At 50.9% G+C, this 15,859-nt stretch overlaps 1 protein-coding gene across 5 annotated transcripts in view; it reads left to right on the top strand.

The window, feature by feature from the left end:
- Positions 1-15,859, top strand: part of RAP1GAP (RAP1 GTPase activating protein) — a 108,754-nt gene that overhangs the window by 17,574 nt on the left and 75,321 nt on the right. For all 5 annotated transcript variants that reach the window (XM_028741450.2, XM_028741449.2, XM_028741444.2 and 2 more), the window contains exon 2: positions 7,287-7,322. Coding sequence is in view for 3 of the 5 variants with exons in the window: in XM_028741444.2 (XP_028597277.2) it covers positions 7,287-7,322 (36 nt within the window). In the remaining 2 variants the exon portion in view is untranslated. The remainder of the gene's footprint in view (positions 1-7,286; positions 7,323-15,859) is intronic.

Consider the following 15,859-nt stretch of genomic DNA (forward strand, 5'->3'; position numbering starts at 1 on the left):
AAATGCAAACCCCCCCCCTTATTTAAAAATAGAATTTATAAACTGCTTAATTGTCAAAAAGAAAATTCAGAGTGGTTTACAAATAAGAAGAAGAAAGCGATGAAATAAATACAAAGAAAAAAATAACAACAAGCCGTATAAAAAGTTAAAGTAGCAATAGACTAAAGCTCACATCGACCTGACTAAACATCTTTCTAAACGCCCCTCCCACAAGCCTTTCAAAATTGCAAAGAGAGAGACGCATTTTGCAAGCTGAAAGTCTGCATTATTCTCCCTTCTGCCCACCCTCCAAATCTCCCACCTCGGCTCAACTACATCATGGAAACATTCCCCTGTCTCCGCGGCTGCCTTGATCCTTCTGCCCACTGAGTGTGGGTTACACTCAGCTCCTCATCTGTGCCCATGGGCACTGCCTCCCTCCTGTGGCTGCAGTTGCTCCTCCAGGGCAGGGACAAGGCTGCTTCTGTCCCCCTGGCCTTTAGGCTCCCAGCTTAGGTATTTCCCTTGTGGGAGAAGGTTGTGACCTCCATGCTGCTGCAGCAGAGCTGGGAAGGAAAGCCCCCACCGCCTGGGAACCGTGGATGTAGCCGTGTCCTGGGAAGGGGCCAGGAGCGCCTTCGAATGATGGTGTCGGTGCTTCTGCAGCAAAAATCCCTGCATCATGGGGGTTGTAGTATCTTTCCCTTCCAGCTCTGCAACTCTGTAGAGTTGTAGTTTTGTGGCAGAAGAGCACAGGAGGAAGGCAGGGTCCGCATATATAAGCAGCAGCAGCAGCAACAAAGACAAAAGGCAACCATGAAATGAGAGTGATTTATCGGCTGCCGTCCAGGAAATAATTCCCTGGTTTCTGAAGAAGTACAGGGCGAGAGGAGATCTTGTCAATTATCATCGGCATTGTTTTGTAGAAAGCAGGCACAGCTTGGATTAATTCTGCACTCTGTGCATGTAGACCCCCCCCCATCTGTCCCCATGGATGTTTCAATCATCACTTTCATTGTCTCGCAACCTCACTTTGTCTCTCTGCAACTTAGACCTGCAGCCAAAGTCTTCTTCCCTCCAAACGTCAAAATTTTATTTATTTCTTGGTTGCATTTATATCCCACATCCCCCCCGCCCGCCCCCGTGCTGCAAGGAGTCAATCTGCTGTGCGCACAGTTCTCCCCTTCCTCATTTAAACCCCACAACAACAATGAGATTCCTGCAGGGGGTTGGGTGATGCCTTCCAGGGTTCTGTGATTCTACAAAGTGAGACAGATGAGAATGAGTGGCAGCCTCATGGCCCAGTGAGGATTTGAAGCCTGGTCTCTCCCAGGTCCTAGTCCGACGCTCTAACCACAACACCATCAGATCAGAGTTGGATCTTCCGCCTCCTTGCACAGCCATGACATGTGGCTCTCATAGCCTGCTCTGCATTTTAGATTTCATTTGCAGAGAATTGCATGGGGAGAGGGGTTTGTTGTTTTTCTTAGCAGGGGCTGGAAAGAGTGCAGCAAATGTGTCAATAGCATAAAAAGGTAAAGGTACCCCTGCCCGTTCGGGCCAGTCTTGACAGACTCTAGGGTTGTGTGCTCATCTCACTTAAGAGGCCGGGAGCCAGCGCTGTCCGCAGACACTTCCGGGTCACGTGGCCAGCGTGACAAGCTGCATCTGGCGAGCCAGCGCAGCACACGGAAACGCCGTTTACCTTCCCGCCAGTAAGCAGTCCCTATTTATCTACATGCACCCGGAGGTGCTTTCGAACTGCTAGGTTGGCAGGCGCTGGGACTGAGCAACGGGAGCGCACCCCGCCACGGGGATTCGAACCGCGACCTTTCGATCGGCAAGCTCTAGGCGCTGAGGCTTTTACCCACAGCGCCACCCGCGTCCCTGTCAATAGCATAGCTGTCATCTTTTTCCCTTTCTTGCGAGGAATCCTATTTGGAATAAGATAATTTCCCTTAAAAAAGGGGGGGAGTTGACAGCTATGGTCAATAGGCAGGGAGTTCCCTGGGTGCTGCTGCACTAGCAGATCCATCTTGGAGATGCATCACCACCACTGAATCCTTGACTTTCTCAATCTGCGTCGGGTATCCGAAGCCAAGCAGCATCTTGCCACCCTGCCATCGCGCTCGGCTCTAATCGCTAAAACTGCAGCAGGTGGGAAACAAAGAGTCACAGAATGTAGAGTTGGACACGATCCCATTGAGAGAGTGTGTATGTGTGTGTATGTATGGGGGAGAGCTGGGCTCCTTCTGGGCTTCCATGGCCGCTCCTCCTTCCCTCTGCGAGGCTGTTTGTTTAGATGGAATAATTCAATTAGGGGCTGGGCAGTACGTGCCTGGCACCAGGCTGGAGAGAGCCTGGGGAGGAGGAGGTGGGGGGAGCCAGCTTCAGAGCAGCCCCAGCTCAGCAGCTTCCCAGCAAAGACTCCCTTGGCGTGCTCTGATGGTTGAGTCTTCCTCTCCTCTTCGCATCCCTCCTCCGTCTCTCTCCACCTTCTCCCCACCTTCTTCAACACTACTAGCAAGTGGTTAAACTGTGAGACCGACCATCATTGCCCTCCCTGACATTTGCCTTTTGCTGCAGCCATCTTCCTCTCGAGTAAAGATGTAGGAGCCAGCTGGACCTCATCTGGCCTGTGTGACAGCTGTGTGATGTTAAGCCGGGCTCCTCTAAGTGCAGGGAAACCCATGCCTGAAACTTAATTTGCGCTGTGTTTGTGCACTTAAGGGTTTTGTAAATATCGAATTTATTCTGCGATTGCCAAATTGTTGATTTTTTTGGTCCTTTTTGGATTTGCTGGCTGTCATGGGCCGGCTGGATGCAACAGGTGGGGAACCCCCAAGGGAAGAAGGCTCAGAGCCGGGGGATTGGTGATGGGGCAATGATGAGTGGTCACAGGAAGAAGACTGGGAGGAGAAGGAGGTGTCAGAAAGTGCATAGGTAACAGGGTTTAGTGAGCAGGAAGAGGCTGTGGCAGAGAGCAGTCTGGAGACAGAGGCAGTAGCAGAGGCTGGAGAGGAGGGGGACCATGAGGCAGGCTGCTGAAGAAGCCAGGGGGTCTCCCACCCCTGCTGCGAGCAGTTCCGTTTCCCACTGGTCTCTCGGAATGCAAAGAGAAACGAAGAGGGCAGAGCGAGGAGATAAAAGATGAAGGAGCCTGAGACTAGGTTATAAAGACTAGGACTAACCGCCTGAGAAATAGTTTCTACCCAAATGCAATTTTGGTTTTAAACACAGTGTAAGGAGTCTCTGGGACGCGGGTGGCGCTGTGGGTTAAACCACAGAGCCTAGGACTTGCTGATCAGAAGGTCGGCGGTTCAAATCCCCACAATGGGGTGAGCTCCCGTTGCTCGGTCCCTGCTCCTGCCAACCTAGCAGTTCGAAAGCACGTCAAAGTGCAAGTAGATAAATAGGTATTGCTCCTGCGGGAAGGTAAACGGCATTTCCGTGTGCTGCTCTGGTTCGCCAGAAGCGGCTTACATAACATACATGCTGGCCACATGACCCGGAAGCTGTACACCAGCCAATAAAGCGAGATGAGTGCCACAACCCCAGAGTCGGCCACGACTGGACCTAATGGTCAGGGGTCCCTTTACCTTTACCTTAAGGAGTCCCTATGGGAGTATATTGTATTTAAAAATGGGGTATCAGAGTTTGTAGAGGACTAATCAGGTTAGGGTAGCTGGGATAGCGAGCTTGTTGGATTTTGAATGTTTTATGTAGATTTTTCAATTTCGTTGTTCTGTATCGGACAATGACAATAAAGATTATCATATTTTATCATATCGTATTTATTGCTTGGGAAGTGCCCAAGGGAGTAGTAGTCTTGGAGAGCTGTAGGAAACTGCCTCATTGGGGCAAGATCTACTGTGCTCACTAGGCCTGCACTGTTTTGCGTCCTTTGAATAAAGAGTTAACTTCACTGACTCCGGGTCTTTTATTGCTGACCTACTCCAGACTTCGGCTCCTGAAACTGACTTCAAAGCTGGAATCAGCCGGTCTGGACACTAAAAGGTCCCCCAAGCAATTGCGATTAAGAACATGGAACAAGCCATTGTCAGTTAAGCTAAAGAGCGTCCATTTAGCCCCAGTCTCCTGTTTCCAGGAGTGGACAGCCAATGGGGTGTGAAGGCAACAGCCCTCCCCTGTTTTCCCTCCCTGTCCCTTAGTGGCTGGCGTTTGGAGGTAGACTGCAACCATAAAGTGAGGCTCCATTTGGAAGCATCATGGCTAACCCAGGCGTCTCTGATGGATAATAATTATAATAATAATTTATTATTTATACCCCGCCCATCTGGCTGGGTTTCCCCAGCCACTCTGGGCGACTTCCAACTGAACACTAAAATACAATAACCTATTAAACATTAAAAGCTTCCCTAAACAGGGCTGCCTTCAGACGTCTTCTAAAAGTTTGCCACTTGTGTTGGCAGAGGATGTTGTTGTTTAGTCGTTTAGTCGTGTCCGGCTCTTCGTGACCCCCTGGACCAGAGCATGCCAGGCACTCCTGCCTTCCACTGCCTCCCGCAGTTTGGTCAAACTCATGCTGGTAGCTTCAAGAACACTGTCCAACCATTTCGTCCTGTCGTCCCCTTCTCCTTGTGCCCTCCATCTTTCCCAACATCAGGGTCTTTTCCAGGGAGTCTTCTCTTCTCATGAGGTGGCCAAAGTCTTGGAGCCTCAGCTTCAGGATCTGTCCTTCCAGTGAGCACTCAGGGCTGATTTCCTTCAGAATGGAGAGGTTTGATCTTCTTGCAGTCCATGGGACTCTCCAGAGTCTCCTCCAGCACCAGAATGCAAAAGCATCTATTCTTTCGCGATCAGCCTTCTTTATGGTCCAGCTCTCACTTCCGTACATCACTACTGGGAAAACCATAGCTTTCACTAGCATAGGTTCCACAAATTTGTCCCTTTCCACAGGAACCTGATGAATCAGGCAAAAAAATAAATAAATGCTGCAAGCCAACCATCTCATTCAGGGAAGCTCGCAAACTGGCAGCCCTCCCTCTCCCAGCGACTGAGAGGCCGTCTGAGGGCCACCGTCGCCCATCCTCCTGTTCACTGCAGACTAGGGGCTGCTCCCCCTAGAAATGGCAGCATGAGGGCATAGGGGATGGGGGCTTCTTTTGTCCCCTGGAGGGCCTGGAGGAGCTGTGGGCAATGCTGGCTTGACCTCTCTCTCTGGTGACGAAGTGACCTGCTGCACAAGACTTGTTGTTTCAACACCAAACACAGCAACCGGTTCCCCGGCCAGACAGACAGGTTTTGGACGGCACAGGGAGAATCCCAAAACAAGCCTTGTTTTTCAGTTGCTGCTCCTCACATTTGGCCCACTTTGGGGTTGTGGCTGTTTTTGATGGTGGGGAAGGGGGGGAGTTGGAGGCGGGGAGAGGCCGGGGAGGAGCAGAATTGGTAAACAGTAGGCCGGAGCGTTCCAAAGTGTGTCTCCGTGCTCCTCCTGGGGCCAGAAAGGGGCACGTTTAACCTCCTGTTTGCTTGTAAAAGTGAATCGCCGTGTCGCGAAATGATTCACGTCTAAAAAAGCATAGCTGTCAACTTTTCCCTTTTCTTGCGAGGAATCCTATTCGGAATAAGGGAACTTCCCTTAAAGAAAGGGAAACGTTGACAGCTATGCTAAAAAGCGTGTCACCAATATTAAAAGTTTGGAAAGCTCTGCTGCAGGTCTAAATTCAGGACAGATAAGAGAAAGTACTTCTTCGCTCAGCGCAGTTAAACAGTGGGACTCTCTCCCTTTCTGATAAGACTGTTCATGTCTATTTAGAGGTGGAAGGGACCCTGAGGATCATCTAGTCCAGCCCCATGCAATGCAGGAATATGCAGCTGTCCTATGCGAGATCGAACCTGCAACCTTGGCGTTATCAGCACCGTGCTCTAAAAGCTCTTCCCTCTGCAGGAGGCAGGAGACTTGGATGGCTTCGAAAGAGGGGGGATAAGGCTCTCAGTTATGAAGGGCAACTAGTCACAGTTGCAAGGCGGGGCACAAGAGGGGAGAGTACAGTGGTACCTCGGGTTACAGACGCTTCAGCTTACATACGCTTCAGGTTACAGACTCCGCTAACCCAGAAATAGTACCTCGGGTTGAGAACTTTGCTTCAGGATGAGAACAGAAATCGTGCTCCGGTGGCGCAGCGGGAAGCCCCATTAGCTAAAGTGGTGCTTCAGGTTAAGAACAGTTTCAGGTTAAGAACAGGCCTCCAGAACAAATTAAGTACTTAACCCGAGGTACCACTGTATTGCCATTCATTTATTCATTCATTTTATTTGCTGCATTTATCTCTCTCCTTGAACCACAAAGAGTTCAAGAGTGGCCCCCCCTCATTTGATCCCCACAACAACCCTGTGAGGTAGGTGTAGCTGAGACTGAGAGGCAGTGACTGGCCCCCAAGATCCCCCAGTGGAAGCTGCATGGCCGAGTGCGAGGATTTGAACCCCTGGTCTCTCCTGGGTCCTAATCTGAAGCTCTAACCACTATGCAGCACTGTCTCTCCAGGCGGTCCTGTGTGGACCTGGCACTTGGTGTTCCTGCTGGACTAAGATGGGCTGCTTTTGGCTTGCTCCAGCGGCTGCTGAGCCCTTCCGGTATTCTCACCTGTTCACACGCTGCATTTCCTCCCAATGAAAACCCAGGACTGTGTGCAGATGGGGAGAATAACTGGGGGCAATCATATACTGTAGCTCCATACAACTTGGGACCAGTTTACCTATGAAATCGCAGGTATCTCATTTTCATCCGCTCGATTGCTTCGATCGGTTTAACTGGCCCTGTTCCAGGTGCCACAAAATACCCGCTCCACATTTGTAAAAACTCGACTGTTTGGAACTTTGGAACTCCCTGCCCATTGACACCAGGCAGGCGCCTTCACTGTGCTTTTTTGGGTGCTTGCTTAAAAAAATGATTATTATTACTTAGGCAAGCCTATCTTGATGCTTAGAAATTCTGAGGTGGTTTTTAGTGCTTTGACTCTTTGTACGTTTTAAAGTACGGTTGTGATTGTTTCTTGGTTTTTCTTTTTCTGAGTCTTTTTTTTCTTTTTTGCATTCTAGTGGTGTATCCATTTTATGAAATTATATACACACATGCAGAAACACGCACACTTTCAGAAAGACAGCCGGCAGGAATCATGTGGCCACCCACCCCTGTCACCCTTCCCCGAAAGCTCTGACAGAGGCAAAACTGTCTTTAACTGTTGGTGACAAGGTGAGATATGCCTGCCTGGTTACTAATCTGCCCATGTCTTTTCTGTTTCCCCCTTCTCTTCTCCTCTCCTCTCTCTGTCTGTCTCCAGGGTGGACAAGACAACCGTCTATCACCGGAGCCTGCGGTGAGTGCAAATTTTGCCTTTTGCCGGGCGGGGCAGGTTGGGGAGCTTGCCGGTGGAAAGTCACTGCCAGCCAGACTATGCAGAACTGCATGGTCTAACTCAGTCCAAGGCAGCTTAGGTACAGGTAAAGGGACCCCTGACCATTAGGTCCAGTCGTGGCCGACTCTGGGGTTGCGGCGGTCATCTCGCTTTATTGGCCGAGGGAGCCGGCGTACAGCTTCCGGGTCATGTGGCCAGCATGACTAAGCCGCTTCTGGCGAACCAGAGCAGCGCACGGAAACGCCGTTTACCTTCCCACCGGAGCAGTACCTATTTATCTACTTGCACTTAGACGTGCTTTCGAACTGCTAGGTGGGCAGGAGCAGGGACCGAGCAACGGGAGCTCACCCCGTCGCGGGGATTCGAACCACCAACCTTCTGATCGGCAAGTCCTAGGCTCTGTGGTTTAACCCACAGAGCCACCCGCGTCCCTCCAAGGCAGCTACCAACATCTTAAAGGCTGCAGCTTAGTGGCAGGGCACCCGCTTGGCATGCAGAAGGTATTGGGCTTAGTCCCCTCCACTTAGCACCTCCAGGTGGGGCTGGGAGAGACCTCTCTATCAGTCCTTACCCCATATAGTTGAACCAGTGGTCAAACTCATTATGTTTCTGGTTAAACATGAGGACTAGAATCTCAAGCTTTGATGAAGGTGTTGCAGGTCAGCAGGAGAGCAACTGTCTGGCATGTAGAAGGTCCCAGGTTCAGTCCCTGGTGGCAGCATCTCCCAGAATAGAATCAAAGAATTGTGGAGTTGTAGAAATAACCCCCAAGGCTAGTCTACTCCCAACCCCCTGAAATGCAGGAATTGCAACGAAAGTATCCTTAGCAGATGTCCATCCAGCTTTTTGAATGGCCCCTGCCTGAAATCCTGGAGAGCCGTTGCTGCCAGTCAGTGCTGGCAATAGTGAGCTAGGTGAACCACGAAGGTCCGACTCTGTATATAGCAGGTTTCCTATGTTGCTCTGTGTGTGTTTCTGCCACCACCAGGCTGGTCTCTGGAACGGAGGACTCTGCCCCCCTCCTTGGCACATGACCCGTGACTCCTGGGCACCCGGCTGCAAAACAATAGGAGCCACTCAGAGTCCCTCCTGGCACCGTGCCCGCTTTGCTTGCCTCCGCCTGGCGTGCTTGCCAGTCCTGGTCTGAAAGGAGCATTTGTTGGCATGCAGGGCCCTTGTGTCTGGAGGGCTCCCCGCCCTTCCCTCAAGGGCTCTCCCACCCCAAACACTGCCCCGTGTAAATAGCAAGGCAGCAAACCTCCTCCACAGATTTAATTTTGGCCGGCACAATCCAGAATGCTGCTGCGAGAGGCCCCCGCAAAGCCAATGAGCAAGCCAAGCCACGTACTCAGGGAAGGGGAAATGGGGAAGCTTCCAGGGGCAGAGGGACAGTTCCTTCATGGTCACCTATCATAGGATTGTACTTCTGCTCCTGGGACGCGGGTGGCCCTGTGGGTTAAACCACAGAGCCTAGGACTTGCCGATCAGAAGGTCGGCGGTTCAAATCCCCGCAACGGGGTGAGTTCCCGTCAGTGGCGTAGCGTGGGGGGTGCAGGGGGGGCCGGCCGCACCGGGCGCAACATCTGGGGTTAGGGCAAATCCACAGGTTAGGGGGCGCAAATCCACGGGTTAGGGGGTGCAAATCCACGGGTTAGGGGGCGCAAATTACTTGCCTTGCCCCGGGTGCTGACAACCCACGCTACGCCACTGGTTCCCGTTGCTCGGTCCCTGCTCCTGCCAACCTAGCAGTTCGAAAGCACGTCAAAGTGCAAGTAGATAATTAGGTACCGCTCTGGCGGGAAGGTAAACGGCGTTTCCGTGCGCTGCTCTGGTTCGCCAGAAGCGGCTTAGTCATGCTGGCCACATGACCCGGAAGCTGTACGCCGGCTCCCTCGGCCAATAAAGCGAGATGAGCGCCACAACCCCAGAATCGGCCACAACTGGACCTAATGGTCAGGGGTCCCTTTACCTTTACCTTTACTTCTGCTCCTGCCAACCTAGCAGTTCAAAGCATGTCAAAATGCAAGAAGATAAATAGGTACCGCTCCGGTGGGAAGATAAATGGCGTTTCCATGCACTGCTCTGGTTCGCCAGAAGCGGCTTACTCATGCTGGGCACATAACCCAGAAGCTGTACGCCGACTCCCTTGGCTTGTAAAGCGAGATGAGCGCTGCAACCCCAGAGTCGTCTGCGACTGGACCTAATGGTCAGGAGTCCCTTTACCTTTACTTCACCAGATCTTAACCTATTACAGTACAGTCATACCTCATGTTACGTTTGCTTCATGTTACGTTTTTTCAGGTTGTGTCCCGCGGCGACCTGGAAGTACTGGAAAGGGTTACTTCTGGGTTTCGCCGCTCGTGCATGCGCAGAAGTGGTGAATTGCAACCCGCACGTGCACAGACGCGCTGCTGCGGGTTGCATTCTTTTCATGTTGTGAACGGGCCTCCGGAACGGATCCCGTTCGGAACCAGAGGTACCACTGTATTTGTAAGAATGGATTCCAAATATCGTTGGATTTGTCCATGGCAAGTTTGCGTTTATATGCAAGTTGTTCCTATGTTGTGAGTTTGTAGAAGTCTTTTATCCAACTGTAGAAGGGAGACGCATTTTTATTTTTCAGTCTTTTTGCTGTGGCAAGGGCATGGAGAGTCCACTCATAGTGTCCTTTGGTAAGGTTCCATGTGCCAGGTACATACCGTAATTCAAGGTCAAGTACCATAACAACCTTGTGAAATACACAGTTTTGGGTTTCCCCCCACTGCCCTTTGTTTCCCCTTCTGCACAGGTTCTGTTTCTCTCTCTTTCTCTTTCTTTGTTTGCGTCTCACCATGTCTGGTGCACATATCGCTATGTACTTTTCAAACTTTCAATAAAGATGTTAATTTTTTTAAAAAAAGAATTGTAGAGTTGGAAGGGAACCCCAGGGGTCATCTACTCCAGCCCCTGAACTTTTGGCCAGTTCCTGGGTGGGAGTGGAAAAGTGGGTGCAATGAGTCCCTCAGCTCACCTGGAGTTCCAAGGGCAGAGAGGAGCCGCGAAGCCTGTCCTTGGGATGGGAGACTTTACACATATGTGTGACATCCAAATAATAAATAAATTTTTATTTATACCCCGCCCTTCCCGATTCAGAAAACTGGACTCGGGGCAGCTAACAACAAATTCAAAACACTTAATTGATGCAACAAAAAACAGCATAAAATACAGTATAAAACCTGAATAACAATAAATTCAGAATTCAAAAATCAATGTAGGGGGGAAATCAATCCAATAAACATTAGATGATCACCAGGGCTAGCTGGCTAAATTAGTCCTCTGTGTGAGAGTGTAGCTCAGTGGTCAAGCACCTGCTTTGCAGGAGAAACGTCTCAGGATCAGACCCCAGAAGCATCTCCCGGTAGGGCAGGAACCGTCCCCTGTGCTAGAAACCCTGGAGAAATGCTGCCAGTCAGTGCAGACAACACTGAGCTAGGAGGATCCTCAGCAGAAGGCAGCCTCCCATGTTCCTCAAAGGCAGAGAGGGCACCTGGGCCAACTGGATAGTTCGATGCCCAGGTAGGAAACTGCCTTATACCAAGTTGTGAGCCAGGGGAAAGGGGCTCCCTCAGACTCCCTTCATTGGAGGTTTTGAAACCTAGCTTGGAGCGCCATTTGACTGGGATGCTTCAGTTGAGATTCCTGCATTGCAGGGGTTTGGACTAGATGACCCCTGGAGGTCTGTTCCAGCTCTAGAATCCTGTGACTCTTATGACCAAGCACTGCCTCCTGTTTGACTGGCACACACACACAGATGTAGCCCACCCCTGTTTGGGAACCTTATTCCGGCACTGAGATCAGTCCCTATGACATGTCCTAGTAAAAAATGGCAGGGCTTCTGTGCATGTGCAGAATGCATTCCCCCTTGCTGCTGAAAAACTCCTCCTTCCAAGGTGTTGCAAACTAAAGAATCAGGCCCCTGGCTCAGATTGCCAGGATTTGACGCAGGTCTCAACCCACATTTCGAAATGGAGCACTGTGCCTCTGCCCAGACCTTTGTCTGAGCTCTGGAGCCCCCAAACCTATTGAGCCTCCCCTCTGTGCCTTCCAACCAGTGGCCTGAAAGCAAGCTGAGCCCTTGGAGAGGCACATGATGGGTTGTTGGAGACAGGAGAGGGAGGGCAGAGGACAGGGACCCCGCTCTGATGCCCGGAGGCCGGCTGCTGTGAGCAAGAACCTCTTCCTTCTCTAGGGATAAGAATCCTGCCTTTGCAAAGTATGATGCCCTGGGGCTGAGCTTCTGCCTGGGGGCTTCTGCGTGGGGCATTGCCCTCCTTTCAGGCTGGGGAAGGGAGAGTAAAAAAGGCAAAATCCATGCGAGGGATCATTAAGAATGGAATTGAAAATAATTCAGCGTCGTAATGCCATACCTCACTCAGAATAATGCTGAGTGCAATTCTGAATTGTTGTTGTTGTTGTTGTTGTTTAGTCGTTTAGTCGTGTCCGACTCTTCGCGACCCCATGGACCAGAGCACACCAGGCACTCCTGTCTTCCACTGCCTCTCGCAGTTTGGTCAGACTCATGTTTGTAGCTTCGAGAACACTGTCCAACCATCTCGTCCTTTGTCGTCCCCTTCTCCTTGTGCCCTCCATCTTTCCCAACATCAGGGTCTTTTCCAGGGAGTCTCCTCTTCTCATGAGGTGCCAAAGTACTGGAGCCTCAGCTTCAGGATCTGTCCTTCCAGTGAGCACTCAGGGCTGATTTCCTTCAGAATGGAGAGGTTTGATCTTCTTGCAGTCCATGGGACTCTCAAGAGTCTCCTCCAGCACCATAATTCAAAAGCATCAATTCTTCGGCAATCAGCCTTCTTTATGGTCCAGTTCTCACTTCCATACATCACTACTGGGAAAACCATGGCTTTGTCAGCAAGGTGATGTCTCTGAATGCCTCACCTCAAAAAGAGATTGTGGAACTGTAAAGGTTTCCAAAAGGGCAATGGAAATATCAAAGGGGGGGGGTGGATGGACTCCCCTGTGAAGGAAGGTTGCAGCATTTGGGGCTTCTTAGCTTAGAGGAAAAGTGACTCGGAGGAGGCAATACAGAAGTTTATAAAATTGTGGAATGGGAAAAATGGAGAAGAGTTTTTCTCCCTCTCTTCTAATGCTAGAACTTGTGGGCATGCAATGAAGCTAAGTGTTGGAAGATTCAGGACAGATAAAAAGATCTCCTTCTACACAGGGCACATAATCAAATTATAGACCTTGTTCCCGCAGGATGGTTTAAAACATGGGTAGGCAACCTAAAGGGACGCAGCTGGCACTGTGGGTTAAACCACAGAGCCTAGGACTTGCCGATCAGAAGGTCGGTGGTTCGAATCCACACGACGGGGTGAGCTCCCATTGCTTAGTCCCTGCTCCTGCCAACTTAGCAGTTCAAAAGCACATCAAAGTGCAACTAGATAAATAGGTACCACTCCGGCGAGAAGGTAAACGGCGTTTCCGTGCGCTGCTCTGGTTCGCCAGAAGTGGCTTAGTCATACTGCCCACATGACCCGGAAGCTGTATGCCGGCTCCCTCGGCCATAAAGCAAGATGAGCGCCGCAACCCTAGAGTCAGTCACAACTGGACCTATGGTCAGCGGTCCCTTTACCTTTACCTTTTTAGGCAACCTAAGGCCCGGGGTCCGGATCTGGCTCAAGCGCCTTCTAAATCCGGCCCACGGACGGTCCGGGAATCAGCGTGTTTTTACATGAGTAGAATGTGTCCTTTTATTTAAAATGCATCTCTGGGTTATTTCGTTCTTTTTTTTCTTTCAAAATATAGTCCGGCCCCTCACAAGGTCTGAGGGACAGTGGACTGGCCCCCTGCTGAAAAACTTTGCTGACCCCTGGTTTAAAATGAGGTTTAGGCCAATTCATGGGGGAGGACAGCTATTGAGGGCTGCAAGCAACAATGGCTATTCCCTGTGCCTGGAATCAGAGGCAGGAATGCTTTTGAATACCAGTTGCTGGAAATCACATGAGGGGAGAGTTGCACTTGATGGTTTCTCCCAGGCATCTGGGCTGGGCAACATCTGGTTTTCAACAGTGTGATATATCACCAGCTAAACAGCAATATTCTGATGTATTACGATGTCTGAAATAAGGATGGAGCTGTGCAGAGGCAGCGGCTGGCTCTACTTTTTATTTTTATGCCAACGCTGGCTCTTGTGATTTGCTGCTCCCTGCATGAGGCCGGGGAGAGCTGAGCCGACGGGGGCTGCAGGGATCAAGAGAAGCATTGGCTGGCTTCACGCCCCCCCCCCCCATTGTGATAGCACACAAACACACACAATGATTCGTGATATGTTGCCAGGTCAAAAAATATGAAACCGGTATCACGATATGGACTTCAAACCAGTTTGGGGCGGTGTGTCGATATATTGCCCAGCCCTGCTGGTCGGCCAATGTGGGAACAAGATGCTGGATTAGATGGGTCGCTGGTCTGATCCAGCAGCCTCTTCTTATGTTAAAAGGTGACCATTGCATGGCCTGAAATAGGGGCTGTTTTGGGCTCCCCCCCCCCCCCCAATTTGCAAAAATGCACAATCCTTAATGTGCCGGGTCAAGGCCTTTTTGCTAGTTGCCTTCCTGGCTTATGCTTCCTGCCTTTTTGATCAAAGCACCGGTGGCAATTATAACCTGAAACAGCTGTGTGTGTTTGTGTGTGTCTGAGGTTGGCTATCTCAGTACACAGCCAGGTGGCTCCAAAACCAGCTTCCTCTCCCAGGAAGGAACCTAGAAAGCTGCTGTATATATCGAGACAGGTCACTGGCCCACCGAGCTCAGTAATGTCTACACTGACCGGCAGTCAGTGGCTGTCCAGAGCCTGAGACAGCACGGGTCACACCTGGAGATGCTGCTGGAAGTTGAGCCTGGGACCTTCTGCCACTGAACTTCAGCCCTCTAGAAATAAAGTAAGTTCCTAGTCCTCATAGTTCTGAGTAAGGGGCTGATTTAAACGGGCCTTCTAGCAACTCAAAGCATCAGACCATCCAGCCATCCAGTGGGTCCCAGAGAGAGGGTCTTACTTGGAGATGCTGCCAGCCTGAGACCTTCTACATGCCCAGCTGGTGCTTGTATCTACTGAATGGACTCTTGCCCAAAGCTTCTCCACTTCCTGCCCCACCTTGGGCAGGTGCAAAGGAAATGGCCTGGGCAGGGAGGCGTAGGTGGGGTGTCAAATGCTATCTTCAGAACCAAGGACAGCTCCTCTCCCAAGAGTCCCCTGTGTAGCTCATGCAAGCAGCATATACTGTATTTTCGCTCTACAAGACGCACCAGACCACAAGGCGCACCTAGTTTTTGGAGGAGGAAAACAAGAAAAAAGATATTCTGAATCTCAGAAGCCAGAAGAGCAAGAGGGATCGCTGTGCAGCGAAAGCAGGAATCCCTCTTGCTGTTCTGGCTTCTGGGATAGCTGCGCAGCCTGCATTCGCTCCATAAGATGCACACACATTTCCACAGGAGGGGGAAAGTGAGTCTTATAGAGCAAAAAATACAGTATATAAATATATAAAATTTATTGTGTTTCTGTTCTACCTCTTTCTCCAAGGAGACCAAGGTGGCACACATGGTTCTTTCCCTTCTCATTTAATCTCCACAACTGCCCTGTGAGGTAGGCTAAGCCGAGAGATAAGAGTGGCTGGCCCAAGGTCAAACAGTGAGCTTTGTGGCAGAGTCGGGATTTGAACCCTGGTCTTAGTCTGACACTCTAACCACTACACCGTGCTGGTGGTTTGAAGTATTCGGCACCCTTTTGCATGTCCACAGTCCTGAAAACCAACCCTGCAATGTAGGCCAGTGGTATTTATCTCCATGCTGCAGGTGCAGCTCCTCTATGAAAGAAAGGCGGCAGTGTTTAGGAAAAGGCAAGGAAAAGGCCTGTAGAATTATGCACATCGTGGAGAAACTGAATAGAGGAAAGTTTCCTCCCTCTCATAACACTGGAACTCGTCGACAAGTGACAAAGCTGAATGTTAGAAGATTCAGGGCAGTGATGAAAGGAAGTCCTCCTTCGCACAGTGCAGAGTTAAACTGTAAACCAGCTGTATGGCAAGTTGTGCCCTTTACGCATGAGGAGCAGTTGGGATCATTTTCAGATCGGCTCAGTGGGTTCTTGGATGCCAACTTGCATTGTGACACTCTGCCTTTTCGCTTTTGCCGATGCGGGCAATTGGCCGTCCAAGTCTCACTGCCGCGGCCGCCGTGCGACAAAATTGGCCACCCTCTCGTGCTGTTTTGCGTCGCTGGCGCACTCAGGCGCACTGGAACTCGTGTACGTGGGCCAGCCGGGTTTGGCAATGCGCAGGTGCCCTTTTGCTGTCGCTTCCGCTCCCGTGCGCATGCAGGGAGAAGCAGAGGGGGGACCCTGTTGATGCCCCGGTGGCAGCCTTGTGGCCGGGGCCCTGGGCTCGTGCGACAGAGTGGAAAAATTGGCGGCGGCTGCGCTTAGGAAACCGAGGCTCCCCAATGAATTATTCA

This window comes from Podarcis muralis, chromosome 7, assembly GCF_964188315.1.
Source record: "Podarcis muralis chromosome 7, rPodMur119.hap1.1, whole genome shotgun sequence".
In the NCBI taxonomy this organism is placed as follows: domain Eukaryota; kingdom Metazoa; phylum Chordata; class Lepidosauria; order Squamata; family Lacertidae; genus Podarcis; species Podarcis muralis.